Source organism: Phalacrocorax carbo, chromosome 7 (genome assembly GCF_963921805.1).
Source record: "Phalacrocorax carbo chromosome 7, bPhaCar2.1, whole genome shotgun sequence".
NCBI classification, from domain to species: domain Eukaryota; kingdom Metazoa; phylum Chordata; class Aves; order Suliformes; family Phalacrocoracidae; genus Phalacrocorax; species Phalacrocorax carbo.
In genome coordinates this window covers 23,124,314-23,144,852 of record NC_087519.1, presented here as the reverse complement: position 1 = coordinate 23,144,852, position 20,539 = coordinate 23,124,314, and the positions used below count along the sequence as shown (strand labels likewise).

Here is a 20,539-nt window from a genome sequence, read left to right as displayed (position 1 = left end):
GCAAAGGCTGATATCAACACAGTCTGCAAAGGTTTCTAGAGCCATCTGTTAGATGTCTGAAACTTGTGCAGTTGTCAGTGCTGGGAACAGGTATTGCTCTCATTCTGTGGAGTTGTTAGTTCATTCTGGGGTTCTGTTGCCATAATTAGTCAAATGAATATTTCATCAGGTCTGTCTATTTGTTTAACGGCTCAAAAATGAAGTTGTGTGAATTGAGTACTGTCCTCCGATGTGATACCCAGAGTTCAGATCTGGGTCCTGTTTTGATATTATTTGAGCTGAAAAATTCTGCTTTGTATTAAGCAGAGAAAAAAAGTCTTGAACTGGAACCTCTCATATAGCCAACCAGGTGGCTGTCAGACTATCGTACATGGTCTGTGCATGCCAATTCATAGCACAAGCAGGATTAGCCAGAGCAGAGCCAGCAGGTTGAAGGAAGTTGATGCTCTGTGGGCTGCATCCAGACTGCATCGAGTTGTGGGCTCCATGACGTGTCAGTGTCAAAGACTTGGTTAAACTGGAGCTTGCTCACTTGGCCCTCCACCAGCCTAGCTGGGAGCTGAAGCATGTGCCTTAGGAATGGTTTGTTTGGCCTGAAGAAGTCTTGGGGTGGGGGGATGGACCTTGTAGCAGCCTGCTGGTACCTGTTAGGAGGCTATTGAGGAGATGGAGCCTGGCTTCTTGCAGTGGTGCATGGCAGGACGCGGAGCGACAGCAAACTAAATTGAAACCTTAGAAGTGAAGTGTTGGCTGGTTAAACAGCCTCATCCTGCCAGTAGTCTGTAGCATCTAGAGTGACAGATGACCTGTGCTGGCTTTTATTTTTTTGGCCTTTTTTTAGTGGGCAGTATATATATTACTAAAGGGAGACAGCGCTTAGCTGAATCTAGGTCGTGGTGCACTAAACCCAGCTTGCATTCTTTAGTCACATAAAGCTGCCTAAACAATAATTTATCTAGCACGAGAGACAAGAACTTTCACAATTGGGGGAAATGAGAATAAACGGGATATAAGCAAATTTCTTCTGTGAAATTTGTTTTTCTTAAGCATTTCTAACTTAGTATTTCAGGTAATACCTGTATCTGTATGATAATTTGGTTAATATGTGCAATATTTGTATTCCCACTCTATGTAAGTTTTTTTAAACATGTTTGCTTTCCCACTTTGGTGGCATCATCTGTTATAAATGTACAGATAAATCTGTTTTTTCCTTGCACATCTGTGTAACATTTGCAAAGCTAACACTTGCAAATATTTTTGCTAATATATTTGCAAAGTTACAGTCAGGCTCTTTATTCTGAAAAAACTGCGTCAATCAAAACTACAGTGCTTCATGGGAATTTAGGAGGTTAAGTGAGTAAACAAGCTAGATGAAAGCTTGTGTTTGTCTTTAGAAAATGAAACAGGAAGCTGTTTCATTAATACACTTTCAGAAGAGACAAGAATCTGCGTAAAGCTCTTAAAACTGGTCTTTCAGTTTGTTTTACTGTACTTTCAACAGAGATCAAATAGGGAAAGCGATAGCAGTTAGACATGCTCCATTAAGGTCGTGTGGTTTATATTTTCTGTTCAAGTTGGACATCCAACTCTGCTGCTTTCTGGGAAGGCGCGGGAATGTCAGTGTTAACCCTGGTGCTTTCCTTCTCCCCATTCCCTACTAGAGAGGTGGAGATAACCATATACCACCCACTCCCCTTTTGAAAAAGTAGACATTGAGTTAAATTGAGGCATTTGGCTATTTTTCTTGTAGCTTTTCTTGGCTTATAAAGAGCTCAGTAATAGCTTAGCAGGAATCTGTTACGGAAAAATGTCAACTGGATAAAATAACATGACTGCAAAGTTATAATAAAGGATTAGTGCAATTAGATTTTTTTTTTCATAGATCTGCTTTGAATACAAATGTCATTAGTAGTCTGCAGTTGCCTTCTTGAAGTATAGCTGCTTGATAAAGTACATATAAAAGTAATAAACAAAAATCCAATGCTTTTGCTCTACTCTGTATGTTCAGTGCACTTGAAATAATTAAATTGCAGTAAATAAGACTTATGGAATTTTTTAAAATTCCAGATCATGTTTGTACATCTCACAACAAAGGATCAGTAAGATTTGCAAATACTTCTGTCCTGTTTTGGCTCAGGGTGTGAAATGAGGCTAACTTAAAATGGCAAAGTTTGAGTTAGCAGTACTGTGCCTGGGACACCTTGTCTAATGCATGAATGTAGTCCGGAGTCACTGGTGCAAAGCCATAACTCAAATTTGCTGTAGAACAATTTTGTGGAAGATGAATATTCCCTTTTGGGAAGGGAGTGCTAGGCCAGCCAAAGCCAAGCCTTATTCTGGTTTTCAAATACAATGACATTATCTAATAGTTATTGATCTTGACCCAGCCAAATTATATAAAAGGCATAAAATGTTTCCAGCATCAGTGTGCAGAACTCACAGTTGAGAGGATAAAAAAAAAAGTTTGAAGCTTGTAAAACCAGTGTTTTGTTGACATGACACAAATGGAGTTTTATCCACTGCTTGGAGTAAAAAAAAAAAGAAAAGAAAAACCCCACAAACCAACCCCAAAAACCAAAAAACCTGAGGGAGTTGTAACTCCATGCCATGTGCTTCAGTTGCTACTTAAACTGTTTCCCTGGTGGGCACCAGTCTGTGATGTAGTTGAGGGTCTCTTCGCTTATTCTTGGCTGCCGTTAAAATGTTGTTTGTTCGTGTCCAGTTATTGTCTCTTTTTAATATTGGTGCTGATCCAGATATCAGATTATTTTTTGCATCTGCAAATATCTTTCTCTTTTACCAGTTCTGGATCTGCTAAGTTTTCCTGCAGTCTGGTTCAGTAACATTCTAGTTTTGTAAGCTGTATTATATTTTTTTTTCCTATGGGTAATTCATCAATGGTTCTAATAAGATGTGTTTTGGTTGATTGTTTTTGATTGTTTCTCATTTTCAAATGCTTGTCTTGAAAAAATAATTGAAGTTTGAAAAATAGTTATCATAGAGAACAGTAGGTGTACATGAGTAGGGATATGTATATATATAACTTATATGTAAAGGTGTGTATATAGATGTAAAGTTTATGTATATGAGGGGGTGTGTGTATATGAGAATATAAACAAAAATTAGTGAAAGGCATGGAGTACATGACTTAATGATTTGTCACTTAAAATTCACCAAGGTAGTTTATGCAGTCTTCTAGATGGTTGCTACTCTGTTATTGCTATAAATATTCAACTTAAATGTCTTTGCCAAAGGCTATATCACCAGAAAACTCACATTCACAAGGCAGTGCAGCAGTACCCCACAACCGCATACGTAACAACAAGGTATCCGTACAAGGGGATGGTGTGACTGTTTTAATATGTATACCTGCTGTCTTGTCTGTACAGTGTTCTTACTGAGCAGTATAGGAATGTAAACACTAAGTATAAAAATATCGTTACTGCTTACTCTGCAGTTGAGACACATTTGTTGTAATAGTAAAGCTGCCTTTTCCTCTATTTTCTTTGCCAATTTAGTATTTTTGTTTCATGTTGGCAAGCTCTTATCACCTATTTGATTTGTTAATGCAGATTATGACCACAGGCTTCAGTCTGTGAGCGGGTGCACTTGGATGTGGGTGCATGTTACTGAATCCAGGTAGTTTTTGCCTCTTTTCTCCATTTGATTGAAATGCAACTTGAAGAATGTACCTTGTGATTTAAATATTTTCCAAGGGCTGGAAACTAAGCGAATTTCTAATCTTCCATTTATCAAGTGTAAAGTGCCTTGCTTATTTTTCTCTACTTGCTAGTGTTGAGTGTGTGATTTTTCGCTCTTGCTAGAGAAAATAATTTAACTCTACTTACAGTAGCTTTTCCTCTGACCATCAAATGCTCTACCCCAAGGCATTTGTGTACCTCAGTTATTGCAATGCTAGCACCATCTTCAAACATGAACAGTCAGCCCTCAATCTAGAAATAGAGATGGATGAAGGGGTAAAACCACTGAGAGCTTGGACTATGCAGAATCTGGCGAAGGCTTTGCAGAGTGTTCTGTTAGCGTGGATGCTCTGGTGCTGTGCAGTGGTTGACAGAGACTCTGTAGCAGAGGCTAAAGTTTCACTAACTGGAACAAAGGTGGGCATCTCTTAAGGTTTTCATCTTTTTTTTTTTTTTTGACTTACATGTGAAAATTTCACCGTTTTTTATTTTGGGCTTCTGAAACAAGAAATACAGCAAACTCTTATGCTCAATAGCAAATCTAAACAGACGGGTGGGTGATACTACTGGTTGTTTGTTAGTTCCTCCAGTTCCCTGATGCATTATTTACCTTGGTGCTGGTGTAGCTGGAATGGGCTGTGGTTTTTCATGTCAGTTCAGGCTACATGCTGCATCTCTGTCCTTTCCGTGTGACTGATGATGTGCCTATCTTCTGGCTATGTACCTTTCTGCTAAAAAAGTAAAAGCAAACTGAGAAACCAGAGTTCAAAATAGTGACAAGAGTAGTGTTACGACTTAAATTTGGGAAGGGTCAGTTTTATTGCAACTTAGTTTACCCAGGTAATGAACTCTGCCACAAATGTTGCATTTTATGGGATAGAAAAACTAGTGTAAACATGTTTTAAAATGTGATTATTACATATATTGCACTGTGTTTATGGTAGAGTTTATGTGCATCTCTTCCTTATCTTTCTACTGTTCACATTTTTCCGCTAGTATCCTGAAAGATCAATAAAATTGTCATTTATGAAGTGCTAAATTTATTATGTTTTTATGTATTGTGGATCAGTAGTGTGACTGGACAGTGGTCGCTTTAGTAGCATAGGAAACTAGAGGAGTGAAACAGGCTGTACAATTAGTTATGCTGAATCTACAAAATAAACTGGTTGTCTTAATCTTTAAGCATTAGTCCCCTAAACTAGGGACCCTCAAATTGAATGTTGAAACTCTTGTTCTTTTGCCCTCATCCTTTCCTGCTTTCCTTTCACCCCCAGCGCATTCAGAGGTGCCAGCAGAGGTTGCTGGTTCTCCTTCTCTGAGAGCTATTGAGATGAAGAACAAAACCCCCTCTGGCTGCGGAAGTCCCTCAGGAGCAAGTGGCGAGGTGCTCAGAGGCTGAATTTGGGAAAGCTTTTCTGTACGTTTATTCTGTTCTGAGGTGCTCCCTAGCATCTGATCTCGACTGTACTGTGACAAGACACTGAGTTAAAAGGATTCTTTTTGCTCTGATTTGATGCAGCTGTTCTTCTGTTTTCAGGTCCTCTTAGACAGTCTTTGCTTGTTCTAGCATTAAAGCTGTATTTGTTAAGAATTTTTCCCTCTTTCATGAAGCGTGACAGAGGTCTGTCTCTTTAGAATGACCCTGGAAATGATGATCTGCAACTTCCAATTGGGTTCTTGCATCTTTTATTAGTGTTGAACCCTTTTTACTTTAAGCTTCCCATAGAAACTAGGTTTCTTCTCTTTCTCCTCATATATCTTCCTGTATGGCATTTGTGACCGTTGCCTGTTATTGGAGCACCCCTGACTTCATAACAGTGTTCCCCCTTGCCCTTCACACTTCTCCTGCAAGCATCCTTTGTAATCTCTATAATCACCCTGCAGCAGTGAATTGAATAAGTGGGCTGGAGGAAATCCACAGCAAGCAGGGAGATGGTTCACTGAAGCGCAACTCTTGTCTTACTTAAAGTGCATCTTTAAATGAATTTGCTACATTGAATATGTTCTGTTGGGTGCCCCATAACCTTGTTGGCATCTGAGGAACAATAATATTACTTTACCCTTCATGAAGAGTTCTTGGATACTGCAGTGTGTTTACTACTTGGAAAATATTTAAGTAATTAGTTTCAGCAAATAATTCTTGTGTGATGTATGGTGGTTTTTTTCTGTATTTATTTTCTAAACTATTTTTGAAGTACCATTCTGGTGAAAAAAGAAGATCGAGGTGAGGAGTCTGCTCTCTGAATATCTGGGCTTGGTTTGCAAACCAATGGGGAATCTCCATAGGGAGCTAAACCACTTGTCTAGCCCTGGTGAGGGTTTGGCAAACCAGTTTCTCAAGTCTGAGCACCCAAACAGGGTGTAAGGAGGGTAAGATGGAGGAATCTTCTGCTAGATGTTTAGTATTTTGCCTGCATTGTGAGCAAATATGTATTTTTGAATCTTAAAAATGGGTTTTCTGCTTTTTAACCCTTTGAAAGCCACTGTTTCACTGTTGCACATACCTGAAGAGGTAAATCATGTGCCTGAGTGCCCAGAATACTGGAGCTCTAGGAGAAAAAAAATCCATTACTCCAGAAAAAAATGGAAATTCCTCTTCACCTGGTATAACAAATGTAGTATTGTCAGTAGCTAACACATGGTAGCTATTTCTGTGGAAAAGTACTATTGTTCATGATGGTGAACAGAAATAAATTTTGTTCCTTTTATAGGTGTCTGTACAGTGCCCTCTAGTAATCTTTTGTAGAAATGCTAGGTGTATCTTTCCTCAGATCAATTTGATAAGTTAATGAAAATGGTCACTGGAAGAATTAAAAAAGAAAATTGAACCCTGGTCCACTGTAACTGATGTACTTTCCGAAGGAAGGACTGCTAATATGAAAAATAAGTAAAAATTGCTTGCCATTTTTTTCTTGATCAGGAAGAATATGAAAACTGTAAGCACTCTGAAGTCAGATTACTATAAAAGCTATCAGAGCTGACAACTGTAAATTGGGTCCTCCAGAAATGGGGTTTCAGCCAGGGCCGTGAAGTTACAAGCAAAGGAACTGATTTTATCTATTTGCTTGAAGTAGAGGAAGAAAATTGCAGGTGAATAAGAGCCATTCAAAAAATGGGCAGAAGTGTGTGTGAGGGAAATCTGCCATACTACTAATTTCGTGTGAAAGGGAATAACTTTGGCTTATTTTGACAGATGAGAAAAGAGAAGTTTGACATTGGATGAGGGCTTTGTTAGGGGGTAAAGAACACATCGGTTTTTATAGTGCTTACTACTGAGACATCACCCTGAATGCATCTTAGCTCTGCTGTTAGATCATATGTTGAACAACTAATCCCAAGAGGTTTTGCTTAAGGTAACTTCTGTGCTTGGTGTTTATGTGTAAAAAAGGTTTTACCTTATTGTCATTTTAACTTATTTCTGTCAGTAATAGCAGTAGAAAGGGGATACCATATGCAAGAATGTTTTATCCTTTGTATCAACTAAAACACAGTACCATTTCTAAATCCTATGCAAGCTTAAAGGGATGTGTCAGTCAGAGGTTGGCTATTTGAATGAAAACTGATAGTTTTCTGAAATGAGAGAAATGGCTTTTGGTGATTCCTCAATAAAAAAGGGAAAGGTTTTAAGTCCTTTTAAGCTCTCTGAAATGATTATGAGAAGACATATTGCAGTTAGGATATCTGGAGTAGTTCATTGGCTTAACTCGAATATATGGCGTTAAATGGTCTGGCTTGCTTTTCCTTTGATTATAAACGCAAAATCTCTTTGAAAGTATGTTCCTTGCAGAAGGTGAGAGGTTTGTGGGACTCAGTTCCTGAAAGTGAGTTCTGTAAAACCAAGGGTTGTTTTTAAGCAACTTGAAAGAAATCTAAATTTTGGGGCTTAGTGATTATAAAGGGTTCTTTTTCCTTGCACACCAAGAGGAAATAAAAGTCCAATAGAACTTGTTTTTGAAGCACAGCTGGATGACAGTTTTCTAGGGTTGAGTGTAGGTTTAAGACATATCAAGGAAACCTTGTCAGGAGGTAACTGTCTAACAGTGGGATTCCGGACCAGGGAGGAGAGAGATCTCCTTGGTGGGATGTCCTTCTCACAAGTTGCACGAGTGTACCATGAGAAATGGTTAGAGTGAATCGTGCTTTAGGGAAAACCGCTGTAAGAGGAGTTTTTGCTGTCTCTCTACTTCAGTTTTCCAAGCTTAATGGAACTGCAGCCCCATAGTAAAGGGGTGTAAGGGTTGTGACTGAGCATGGCAGCACTTGTTAGCTAGCTGTTTCAGGGAGCCATCGTCACAGATCTTTTGACAATTAAAAGCAGCAACACTGTAAATGGAAAAGTTGCTTCCATGCATTCAAAATTCAGGTAAAAAACTCTAACTCCCTAGTGGCATTATAAAGGCCATGCAACTAAACACCAGATGTAAATGCATCTCCTAAGACGTTTGGTATTTGAGATTACAATCTGTGTTTGGATTTGGCTGTTGATCATTATCTTGTTTTCCTTCCCATTATTTAATAATATATGAGGAGATGGTATCACTTACAGAAAGAGCGGTTAGAGTAAATGCATGGATGCCTACTTTTTCAGTGTTACACTGCAAGCACACTGTATGCTGTTTAGATACTTTTTCCTTAATTCTATGTCTACATACTTTTTTAATGGGCTAATTTTAAAAAATATAATTTCATGTGAGGTCTGTCAGGAAGGTCAGCTAAGACTAAGCTAACAATTTGTTAATAACAAGTGAAACGTAACTGGAAGGATAGACAAAGCTGTAAAAGAATTGTTGCAAAATGTAGTTTGCTTTGCTTGAATTTGTTCTTTGTTTATTGACTGTGCTGCCTGAAAGGGAAGGATACTCCTAAGTTACCAAAGGCACATGTTTTAAGACTTTGTTCTTCCTATGTTATAGTAGTTCCTGTGATAATGATGAGCATCTTGACTTTGTGTTCTTGATAGTATATGGTGTCAAAAACCTTCTCAACTCAGTAACATTAAAACGTTGGAGAATAATATGCAAAAATACTTAGCTTTTTCATGGCTCTGTAATTCTAGATGGATGCCTTCTGAAAAACATGGTAGCAAAAAGGCCAAGTTCCTTATAATGAGAAGTTGCCATCTGTGTGGTGATGACTGCCTGCATGTGTTCTTCACAGTGGACCGTAAAGAATTTATCTAAATTTACAATTTTATTGAGAAGATTGAGGGTACAGGTTTTCTGGTGGTATCGTAGGCTGTTAATATTCACTCAGTATTGTCTGCTTGGCCTGTATTGTTGGGCGGCACCCAGGTGCGGAACTGACACAACTCAAGACACGAGAAGGACAAAAGCATCCAGCTTCATGCCGCTGTCTTTCAGGAGAGTGTGCTTGAATAAGCAGTTTTCTTCTTGCCTCTCTGCAGCACAGACTAAGCCCTTCTTAGTAAAGGGGGGAGGGGCTCTGTATGGGTTGTTTCCCTGTATTGCAAAGAAAAGGATGTCTCTCCCTTACGGATCTCGCAACATTGCCCCTTCCCATATAGGCCAGGGTAAAACTGAGGCACCATATCATTCTTCAAATGTCATTGCTCGCCCACAACACTTAAGGATGCTGGGGTGCAGACAAGTTAATGTTTTTATTAATACCTTTTTTATAGTGTATTAAATAATAAAAAGAGGAAATCTTGTGCATGTGCTGAAGGAGAAGGGAATCTAGTAAGTCTGGGAAAAGTCTGGATTTATACATGGCATTAATTATCTTATAATGTTACATCACTTGCTCTTCTCAGCTCTGCTGTCAGCCTACCGCTGGAATTATTAAAGTACCAGGAGGATTTATATTGCCCATCTGCAGTCAGGGATAGCTCTTACACTTTTTCCTTTTTCTTGATGCTTCAGCACAATATCATTTTTGTCTTGTAACTTATGTTTTGTAGAGTCTTTGCAAAGAAAGAAATGAAATGGTGTTTAGAGAATGCAGTTTAGAGATTTTGGCTTTGGTTTTTCAGTAGGAGTAAATTTGCCAACTACCATGTACGTGATGGGGCTTTGGATGTGCTTTTAAAAAAAAAATTCTACAAGAAATTTGTATGGCTGATGTATATTGCTATCCTATGCACTTCAGTTTGGTCAGGTGGTCTGTATTCTGCCAAAAGGGAAAAATGAATATTAAGCATAAAATCTATATTTGCCTAAATATTTGTTCTGCTGTGGTATATTATAGTGTCTTATATAAATATTGCTTAATGGGCAGTGCAGAATGTTTCCAGTGTTGTCAGGGAAATAAAAATACCAACCTGCTAATACGTTTTATTTAGAGATTAACACATCTAGCAATTTATCCATATAGATAACGTGCTCCTTAGCAATGAATATTTTAACATAACCACCAAAGAAGTTCCTTGTGACATCTTGTGACATCTTGCTGGCAGCTTGCAAAGAATACTGTTTGTAACATCTTCAGTTAAAATATGTTTGGCTAATTCTTGAAGACAGCTTTTTTAATGATCTGGGTTAGGGAGGGCATGACATCCTGTTTTTAGGATTACAAGGGCCATTGGGAAATATAATTAAATTCTGGAGAAAAGCATTTTCAAAGTTCAGTCCTGCAGCAAGAGAGCTTGGATCCTTAATCATCACCTTGCAATACATAAAAGGGGCTGTATAATAGTTCTTACAAGTCTCATTATGGTTTTGTCAAATGCTTCTATTTTAAACGTCAGTTTTCAAGGGTGTTATATATGTACTCTTAAATTGCTTCAGAGCCTAACCCCCCGCAACTGCCACGTCTTTCCTCAATGTGTAAACATGCTCGTTCTTTACCAAATCCCTGTATGACTCCTTCCAATGACTGCATCCTTGTGTACTACTAACCTAAAGTCAGGTTCTTCTGATGAAAGATGCCTTCACTTATCATTCTGTTTGGAAAAAGAAGTTCTGAAACTATACCTGTGCTTCTCATTTTCTTTCTGCATGGTTATTGCATTTGGTCCTTGTAAAATGGAATTAAGTTTCCTTTGAATAGCTAAGTGAAATCTGCTATTAAAGTCCTGTGCTTTGAATGCAGTTGATGGTTGTTGGCAGGAGTACATCGCTACCAAATAGTTTTGGTGGCAAGAGTGAATTAAGGTTGAATCTGTAGCACTGGTACTAGGGAAATCTTCTGACACATACTGTCATGCACTGGTTTGAGGTAATTTTTATGTACTAAGTAGAACTGAGATTCAAGTGGTTTTGTCTCAAGTTATTTTCTGGAATGCCATAATTTCTGAAAAGCTCGTGTCAGGCAGTTGTTCAAGTACAGATTTAAATGATTTAAGTTTGATATCGGAATGCTCGTGTCTTTCAGAAATTAACTGAATAACAAAGGGAAGCTTTTTCCCCACTTGAGCACCCACTTTGCATTTACTATTCTAGGCATTTCTTCACATGAAACCTTGTTAAAGATGTGCCACTGCACAAAACGTGATGCAGCTAACAGAATGTACAAGAAATAAAAGTCCTTCTGTAGGTGTGGTAGCAGTAAAAAGAAGGCTAAAGCAAGTCTTGGATTTCTTTTTTTACATGGAGGTATATTGCCTGTTGAAAATGCAGCGATGGGTAAGAGCAGTTGATGAGCTCCTCCTGTCTTGCCTGTCTGCGTTCAGATTTCCTGTGGCTGGAAAGTGCTGTATTAAAATTTCCTGCTTTTGACTTTAAAAGCCTTTTCATGGTCTTTGGGGCAGCATGCTATAAGGAGAGGTTCAGGCAGATTCATCTTAACTCTGTGAACTTGGTATCATATCTAAAATGTGCTTTCTTTGGTCCTTTCTCAGTGAGAAGAGTTGCATACTTATGGTCCTTCGTCTTAATACCAAGAGGTTAAGAGATAAGCTAGGCTGAGCGAAGGACAGGCTTAAAGTACCTTACTGTCAAATATTGTCGGGTCAGTTTTGTGTGGTGAGTTTTATCTTCGCTGAAACAATTTCAGAACTGTTGGTTAACTTTGAGAATTTGAGGAGAGACGAGGTACAAGGAGCACTAGAAAAATCAAAAATAATTTAAATGGGAGGAGAGGAGGAGCTAGGGATGTATAAAAGTAGTCAGATTGGCTTCAGTTTCTGGAAAAATCGAAGGGTGAGCAACTGAACTTTTTTAAAACTTGACAGAATCATAGAATGTCCTGAGTTGGAAGGGACCCATACAAGGATAAAGTCCAACTCCTGTCCCTGCACAGGACAACCCCAAATTTACACCATGTGTCTGAGTGCATTGTCCACGTGCTTCTTCAGTATCATCAGGCTTGGCACCCTGAAGACCTCCCTGGGGAGCCTGTTGCAGTGCTCCACTACCCTCTGGGTGAAGAACCTTTTCCTCATATCCAACTTAAACCTCCCCTGGCACATCTTCCTGCCGTTCCCTCAGGTCCTGTCGTGGGTCACCAGAGAGGAGCGATCAGCGCCTGCCCCTCCTCCTCCCCTTGTGAGGAAGCTCCAGACTGCGATGAGGTTTCCCCTCTGTCTCCTCTTCTCCAGGCTGAACAAACCAAGGAACTTTAGCTGCTCCTCGTATGGCTTCCCCTCTAAACCCTTCACCAACTTCGTGGCCCTCCTCTGGACACTCACTAGCAGCTTTATATCCTTAATATATTGTGGTGCCCAAAACTGCACACAGTACTTGCGGTGGTGAGGCCGCACCAGCGCAGAGTAGAGCGGGACAATCACCTCCCTTGACCGGCTGCAATGCAGGGCTTGACGCACCCCAGGACACAGTTGGCCCTCTTGGCTGCCAAAGCACACTGCTGGCTCATGTGCAACCTACTGTTGACCCGAATCCCCAGGTCCCTCATAAGAGCTACTCTCCAGCCTCTTGTTCCTGAGTCTGTATGTATATCCAGGGTTGTTGTGCCCCAGGTATAAAATCCGGCCCTTGCCTTTGTTAATCTTCATAAAATTGGTGATTGTCCAGTCTGTCCAGATCCCCTTGCAGGGCCCCTCTGCCCTCGAGAGTGCCAACAGTTCCTCCCAGTTTTGTGTCTACGGCATACTTAACTAATATTCTTTTGAGTCCTGCATCCAAGTTGTTAACAAAGAAATTAAAGAGTACCTGCCCCAAGATGGGGTCCCTGTGGAACCCCACTAGCAACTGGCTGCCAGCCAGATGTGACCCTATTTATTATAACCCTTTGAGCCTGACCCATCAGCCAATTGCTTACCCACTGCATTACATGTTTATCTAGCTGTATGCTGGATATTTTGTCCGGGAGGGTACTGTGAGAGACAGTATTAAAAGCTTTACTGGAATCCAAAAAGATCACATCGACTGGCTTTCCTTGGCCAACTAGGTGGGTGACCTTGTCATAGAGGGAAATCAAATTTGTTAGGCAGGTCTTTCCCCTCGTGAACCTGTGCTGGCTGGGGCCAATGACTGTGTCTTTCAGGTGTTCTTCAGTAACTCCCAGAATTATCTCCTCCATAATTTTACCAGGTGCAGAAGTGAGACTGACGGGCATGTAGTTACCGGGGTCACCCCTATTGCCCTTCCTGAAGATTGGGTCTATTTTGCCAGCTTCCATCAACTGGGACCTCTCCAGATTCCCAAGAGCATTGAAAAGTTGTTGAGAGAGGTCTCGTTATGACATCAGCCAGCTCTTTACCCTTGCATGAATCCCATCAGGCCCCATCAACTTACAGGGATCTAGCTGGAGTAGCAAGTCATGCACAAGTTAAGGGTTTATTAGGAATTTATCATTCCCGTAGTAATGGTTCACTAGTCCAAGGCTCTGGGGGTCCCTGAGCCCACCATCTGTGTTAAAGACTGAGGCGAAGAAAGCATTAAACGTGTCTGCCTTATCTATGTCCCTGCTTGTGAGGTGACCATTCTCATCAAGCAATGGGCCTATGTTATTTCTAGCCTGCCTTTTGCCATTAATGTATTTTAAAAACCCCTTCTTGTTGTCCCTCACAGTACTGGTCAGCATCAACTCTAACTGAGCTTTGGCTGCATGTATTTCCTCCCTGCAGTGGCGAACGGCATCCCCATAGTCCTTCTGTGTCACCTGACCATGCTTCCACTGGCCATATACTTTCTTTTTTCTCCTTATTTCTAGAAGAATACCCCTGGTCAGCCAAGCCGGCCTTTTGTCTTGCCTGCTTGACTTCCTACACTTTGGGATTACCTGCTCCTGTGCAGCCAGCACTGATGGACCCCAGCACCTTCAAAAGCTTTTTCCCAGGGGACCTTACTAAGTAGTTTCCTGAGCAACCTGAAGTCTGCTCTCCTCACACCCAGAGTTGAGGTCTTGTTGGCAGCTTTCCTCCTGTCACCACAGATTTTAAACTTGACTGCTTCATGGTCACTGTGGCTAAGGTGGCCTCCCATCTCCACTTCACCTACAAGGTCCTCTCTGTTAATAAGTGGCAAGTCCAGGAAAACACCTTTCCTGGTCAGTTCCTTACTACCTGTACCCAGAAGCTGTCATCCAGATGGTTTAAGAACCTTCTGGACCTGTTTGTCCCAGCCATGTGGTATTCCCAGTTGACGTCTGGCAAGTTGAAGTCCCCCATAAGAACAAGGGCAGGTGACTTAGAGGCATCCCTTAATTCCTTAAATAACTACTCATCGATGTAGTCCTCCTGGCTGAGTGGCCTATAGTAGAATCCCTCAACAACATCTGCTTTGTCTGTCCCTTAATCCTTAACCAGAGGCTCTCTGTGCCATCACCAACTGCAATCTCTGTGCATTCTAGATCCTTTGCTATGTACAATGCCACCCCGCTGCCTCGCCTGCCCTGCCTATCTCCAGAAGAGCTTGTAACCATCATGGCACACCAGTCACAGGACTCATCCCACCAGGTTTCACTTATGCCAATGATATCATACCTCTGGGACTGGGCCAAGGCTTTCAGCTCCTCTTGCTTGTTCCTCGTGCTGCACGCATTTGTGAAAAAACACTTCCAAGTGTGGCTCCTTGTGCCCATTGCCACGTGGAGTCTCGCTAGTACACAGCTGCTCCAACTTTGGTGAGTCTACCTGTTGCTCATTACTGACTTAGCTTGGTACCGCCCTCTTCCCCCTTCCAATCTAGTTTAAAGCCCTGTCAATCAGCCCTGCTAGCTCCTGAGCTAACTTCTGGAAGGTAGTGTGGTAAGGAGGGTTAACTGATGTGGCGTTGTCAAGGAAATATTTTTCAGACCATTCTAACTTCCTTAGTAGTTAAAAAAGTTTCTTAGGAAAAAAAAAAACCTTCCCTTATTCTTTCCTCAGCCACTACCATCCCATTACACTCTTGTAAGGAAATAGAGAAATGTGGTCTTCATTGACTAAGATGGCTATGAAGAAGGGTGGATAAGTGTTGGGAGAAGAAGTAAAGATGATGGTATCAAAGGCTGCTTTGTGTGGGGTTTTGCACTTGTGTATTGTGAGTAAACTTCTGCTAGATGTCTTTCAGCCTCGATGACAGAGTAAGTGAATTTGTTGAGTTCCCACATAATTTAAAGCTGCAAGAGGGAGGATGAGGTTAGAGTTCAAAACTGGTCAGCTTTTTCAGAAGGAGGAAGAATTTGCAGGAGCCAAGTGAAAGTTAATACAGGTAGGCAGGACTAGTCAGCTAGTCAAACATTAAAATGGAAAAGAACAAGCCTCACAGCAGTTTCCAAGAGGAGGATCTACAGATTATGGTAGTGAAGGGATTACAGGTCGATGCTGTCAGCAGTGTTATGCTTTTGTGCTAAAACCTAATGCCTCTGTGTTGGGAGGGATAAGGAAGGTTGTCGCAGAGCCTCCAAAAATCTTGCACCTAACACTGATGATGTCTCTGCTGGGGATCTCACTGTGTTTTGGGCACAGCACTTCAGGAAGAACATGGGCTGGTTGGAGAGGATTCAGAGTTAATTATCAGACCCCCCCTAACTATCTAGTACTAGTTTTTCTACCTAGTACTATACTAGAAATGCAAAGCCTAAAGAAAAGGCTAGAGAAGGATTTAAGTCTGCAAATATGTAGAAGACTGTTGGGGAAGAGGAACAGCCTGTTCTCTGTGCCCACAGTGGCAAAAATATATGCTTAAATCATAGCAGTACTGCAAGCAAGATTTAACGGTTCCTCTTTCTGAGCAGGAAGATAGACTTGTCTTGCTTTCATTTAAGTTTATTGGGCCAATATTAACACAAATCAAGCCACTGATATGTATGTACACCCCCACCCCAAGATAAGCGTGTGGAACGAGGAAGGACACCCTCCACAAAATACACCAATTCAGCCTTTAATAATGTGTTGTCATTTAACTGAATAATCGATAGGTTGATGGAGTGGGAGAAATGGCTTGTTGACAGAAATAGAAGTTTATTAAGGGCTTGCATGTACAAAGCCTTTTCTTGCTGAATTGAGGCTTAAATGAGGTATGAACTCCGTTGGCTGGAGAGTGGATGCAGCCCACCAGCACTTCTCCAGGGTGCCTCTAAATCTAAATTGCAAACCTTTCTGAGTCTGCAGGCTAGAAGGGCCCCAGTTCTAGTTAAACTTTCTTCAAGATGAGACTTAGTTATTTACCAACCCTTTTAGGTTTGTGGGTTTTTTCAATCCACTGCTTTCTGCGCAGGAGCTTGGTAGTGTCCTGAGTTGAAGCAGACTGTGCTGAGTCTTCAGAGAGCCCTTGGCAAGAACTTTTTTATTACCTCTGAAACCTGGCTGACAATTTGCTTCCCATTCCTTCTGAAAGTCTCTATTCCCTTCTGTGCTGCTGTTTTTGTCTTGGCGTGCTCTCTCTTGATGTGCTCTACCCTGTACTCTGATGTTATTTCCTTGGGCACCTGGTTGCTTCCAGAATAAGAAAAATCTTTATCCCATCAATGGATTTGATCTGCTCCAATCTGTACTAAAGCTGCTAGACAAGGGAAACAAGAAGCCGGACTCCCCTTTCCAAGGGTTTCCTAGGTTTTATTTGAAAAGCCAGAGAAAAGGGCAAAGAAGAGCAATACTCAAGTGTTTGCATTTCTTCTGGTAGGAGGTCTGGATCTGTATTGGCAAAACTTAGAGAAACGTGTAAATGTGGTGGTGGGGAAGTTTGGCTTTCTCTTGGAAAACCCAGGGGCAATAAAGATGAATCTTAATTTTAAAAAGGAGCTTTAGGTTTCTAGATCAATGGAAGAGATAGCACTGACAGAGAGGTTAAAATATTTTCATGACTCTTGTTTCTAGCCGGTCGAGGGAGGTGATTGTCCCGCTCTACTCTGCGCTGGTGCGGCCTCACCACCGCAAGTACTGTGTGCAGTTTTGGGCACCACAATATATTAAGGATATAAAGCTGCTAGTGAGTGTCCAGAGGAGGGCCACGAAGTTGGTGAAGGGTTTAGAGGGGAAGCCGTACGAGGAGCGGCTCAAGTTCCTTGGTTTGTTCAGCCTGGAGAAGAGGAGACAGAGGGGAAACCTCATTGCAGTCTGGAGCTTCCTCACAAGGGGAGGAGGAGGGGCAGGCGCTGATCGCTCCTCTCTGGTGACCCACGACAGGACCTGAGGGAACGGCAGGAAGATGTGCCAGGGGAGGTTTAAGTTGGATATGAGGAAAAGGTTCTTCACCCAGAGGGTAGTGGAGCACTGCAACAGGCTCCCCAGGGAGGTCTTCAGGGTGCCAAGCCTGATGATACTGAAGAAGCACGTGGACAATGCACTCAGACACATGGTGTAAATTTGGGGTTGTCCTGTGCAGGGACAGGAGTTGGACTTTATCCTTGTATGGGTCCCTTCCAACTCAGGACATTCTATGGTTCTATGGTTCTTTTCCGAAATTTGGTATAGTAGAGCTGAAAGTGCTCCGCATACAGAGAATCAGGTACATCTGCCATAGGTGGGATTACAGTAACTGAAGTAACAAGTAACATAAGCAGCGCCTAGAACAAATTAAAGCATTCCTGGGTACGTTTTGTTACGTGTGGGTATCTTGTCTCCGTGTGCCCGCCCCCGCCTCAGCAAACACAAAATCTCAAGGACTACAGGGACAGCCTCTTTGGCAAGACCTGTCGTGACAGGACAAGGGGTAATAGTTTTAAACTAAAGGAGGGTCGATTTAGACTGGATATAAGGAAAAAAAAAAATTTACAGTGAGGGTGGAGAAGTGCTGAAATAGGTTGTCCAGAGAGGCTGTAGAGGCCCCATCCCTGGAAACATTCAAGGTGAGGTTGGACGGGGCTCTGAGCAACCTGATCTAGTTGAAGATGTCCCTGCTCACTGCAGGGGGGTTGGACTAGATGGCCTCTAGATGTCACTTCCAACCCAAACCATCTTATGATTTGGATATCAACATAACAGATCTCCAGCCGTGTCTGGGACTGTTACTGTCACTAGGGGAACTTTTTTCATATTTAATCTTTAAATTATTGAAGGTAGAATAATACTTGAATATTATAATCTGCAAAAGCATAATTTATCTGTTGCTTCTTTCACACCACTCCTTCTGCCTTATCTTCAAGCTTCTGTGAATTCTAAGTAGCAAAGACAATAGGCTTTATTCAGGAAAGCTGGAGTTCCTCTCCAGGGGGAGCTGAAGTGTCTCTTTGGAGATGACAGACATTCTGTGCAATTCAGTGATAGAGGGAATCATATAAATTTGATAACTAAGGCTATTTTAGAAGGTAAATTCCATTTAAAAAAAAAAACAACAAACAACCAACAAACAATCCACAAACCCCAACGAGTGATTGCAGAAGATAAAATGCTTACAGGACAGACTTTCTTTACAAGTAAATGTCTCCTTCATATTTTACTTTTTCTAAAAACACAGGCTTCATAAGTATTCTGGGACTTAATGAAACAAATTTAGTTATTAAATGCATATTCCTCCTCAAGGTGGTCTTAACAGACTTCAGCATTTCATTATCAACCTTACTGTGAAAGATGCAATAGCTTTGAGATGAATGTTGTTATGACCCTTTCTGAACGGTTTAGTGTGCATGAGAGAAGCTTCACTTTGTATTTGTGAATGCATTTTAACCCTTTTCTAACAATGCCTTTCACAAGTGTTATGGATTGCCTTCACATTATTAGGAGAAGTGCTTAAAAGGAAAAACTCATTCTCACTGTATCATGTATTGTGTACTGCCAGGTCCAGTCAACTGGTTCATGGGTAGGTTTGCCACACCATTGTCAGATAAAATAAGGTAGTCTGTACCTGTGCAGTACAATGGAGAGTAGGTCTTCCTTCACTGCTTTATTATATTTTTGAACATTCATCTTAAGGACTCTAATTGGGAGACAATGCCCACTTTCCCAAGGTCAAGACTTCCCCCCAACGACTATATACAGGCTTTAAAGACCAGCTTTTTTCCCTGTGTTAGCTCATGCTGACAGAAACCGCTTGAACTGTTTTTAAAAAGGAAAAAAAAGTGTTACTGGTGGGATCTCCTTTCTGGTCTCTAAGCCTGTGACGTCAAAATGTTATTGTTAAAATTTTTAGACAAGGGTAGTCTGAGTCTGCAACTTCATGCTGAGAGTACATTACTAGGCACAGTGCTTGTTAAATATGCTTTATTCATGAGGATTGTCATTTAGCTGTTGTGTCTATGGAAAGTTGTTCTTTTCTAGGCCTTGCAAAAAGACATTTTAAGTTTGGCTGTGTGTGTGTTTTCAGCTGGCATTTTTAAGCGTTTCCTTTTAGAGCTTGTTTGCTTTATATAAAGATAGGAGAAATTGTTGCAGCTCAGGGCTGAAGTGACTTGCTTTGAAAGCGCTGTTAACCTTTTAGTCTGTGCACTCTCATTTTTGGTTTGTTGGTAGGCAGCTAGTAGTATTTCAACTTACATTGCTGTGATGTTTTTGTACACATATCCCACTCCTAGTCCCCAAGAGGAGGAAAGGTGGAGTTTGTCAGAGTATAGTTGGGGAACCTTGATGTTATTTCTAAGGTTGGCTTTAAAAACAAAGACCCTGTTTTCTCTCAATCCAACATTATGCTGACTCTTCTTCCCTGAAAGATTTTTTTTTTTCTTCTTTGTGTTCCATGGATGGTTAAGACAAGTCAAAGTGATACTGACACCCAATCTTTCTGCTTGACCAAATACACCAGAAATACAGCAATTAAAAGTCACGTCTTAATGGAAATTAGGTGTTAATTATAGAATTCTCTTGGATACTTAACATGGAAAAATAATCATGTCTATTGTGAACTAGAATAGAAGTAAAAAAGTGTTTTATGGCACTTGCATGATGAGTTGAGCTCGGAGTTGGCGAATCTTTTTCTTTTGAGGGCTGAATTACTCTTTATAGTTCTTAATCTTTGTAATACAAAACAAATTACCGCACTGCTGTGGTATGGTCGCCATACCATGGAAGGCCAAATAGAGAGCCTTAACAGAGTATGTATCTTTTGTTACTGAAGTGGTGCTTGCGCACATATATTAGTTTGCATATGTTTTGATGAGGCAGACTTCTGTCTGCAGTGGATTGCTCGGGACTGTTAACCACATTGGTTCCCATATGAGCAGACTAATATGTTACAGGGAGGAAAACTTATTTGAAGTGTCCATTAGTGTAAATAGTCAAAGCAGAAAATAACTGTCATGAAGACCAAACTATTTCTAATTTGTTCTGGGAGACAATATTGCAAATAGTGACAGCTCTTGTGCACATTACAATATTTTGAGATGAGGACGCATTTCATGGTTTACAAAAATGTAGAAGGCTAACCCAAAACCTGTGTGGTATGATTTGTGTTTTACAGGATCCCTTGTGAGAACCTTCACTCCTTTTTACTTTCTGGTGGAGCCAATGGACATTCTTTCAGTTCGTGGAGCTTCTGTTATAATGAACTGTTCTGCTTATTGTGAAACTTCTCCAAAAATTGAATGGAAAAAAGATGGGACTTTTTTAAATTTGGTGTCAGATGACC

General features: G+C 40.9%; 1 protein-coding gene across 1 annotated transcript in view; it reads left to right on the top strand.

The window, feature by feature from the left end:
• Positions 1 to 20,539, top strand: part of NEO1 (neogenin 1) — a 209,046-nt gene that overhangs the window by 44,783 nt on the left and 143,724 nt on the right. Inside the window, exon 2 of the mRNA XM_064455827.1 lies at positions 20,372 to 20,539. Within this exon, the coding sequence (XP_064311897.1) occupies positions 20,372 to 20,539 (168 nt within the window). The remainder of the gene's footprint in view (positions 1 to 20,371) is intronic.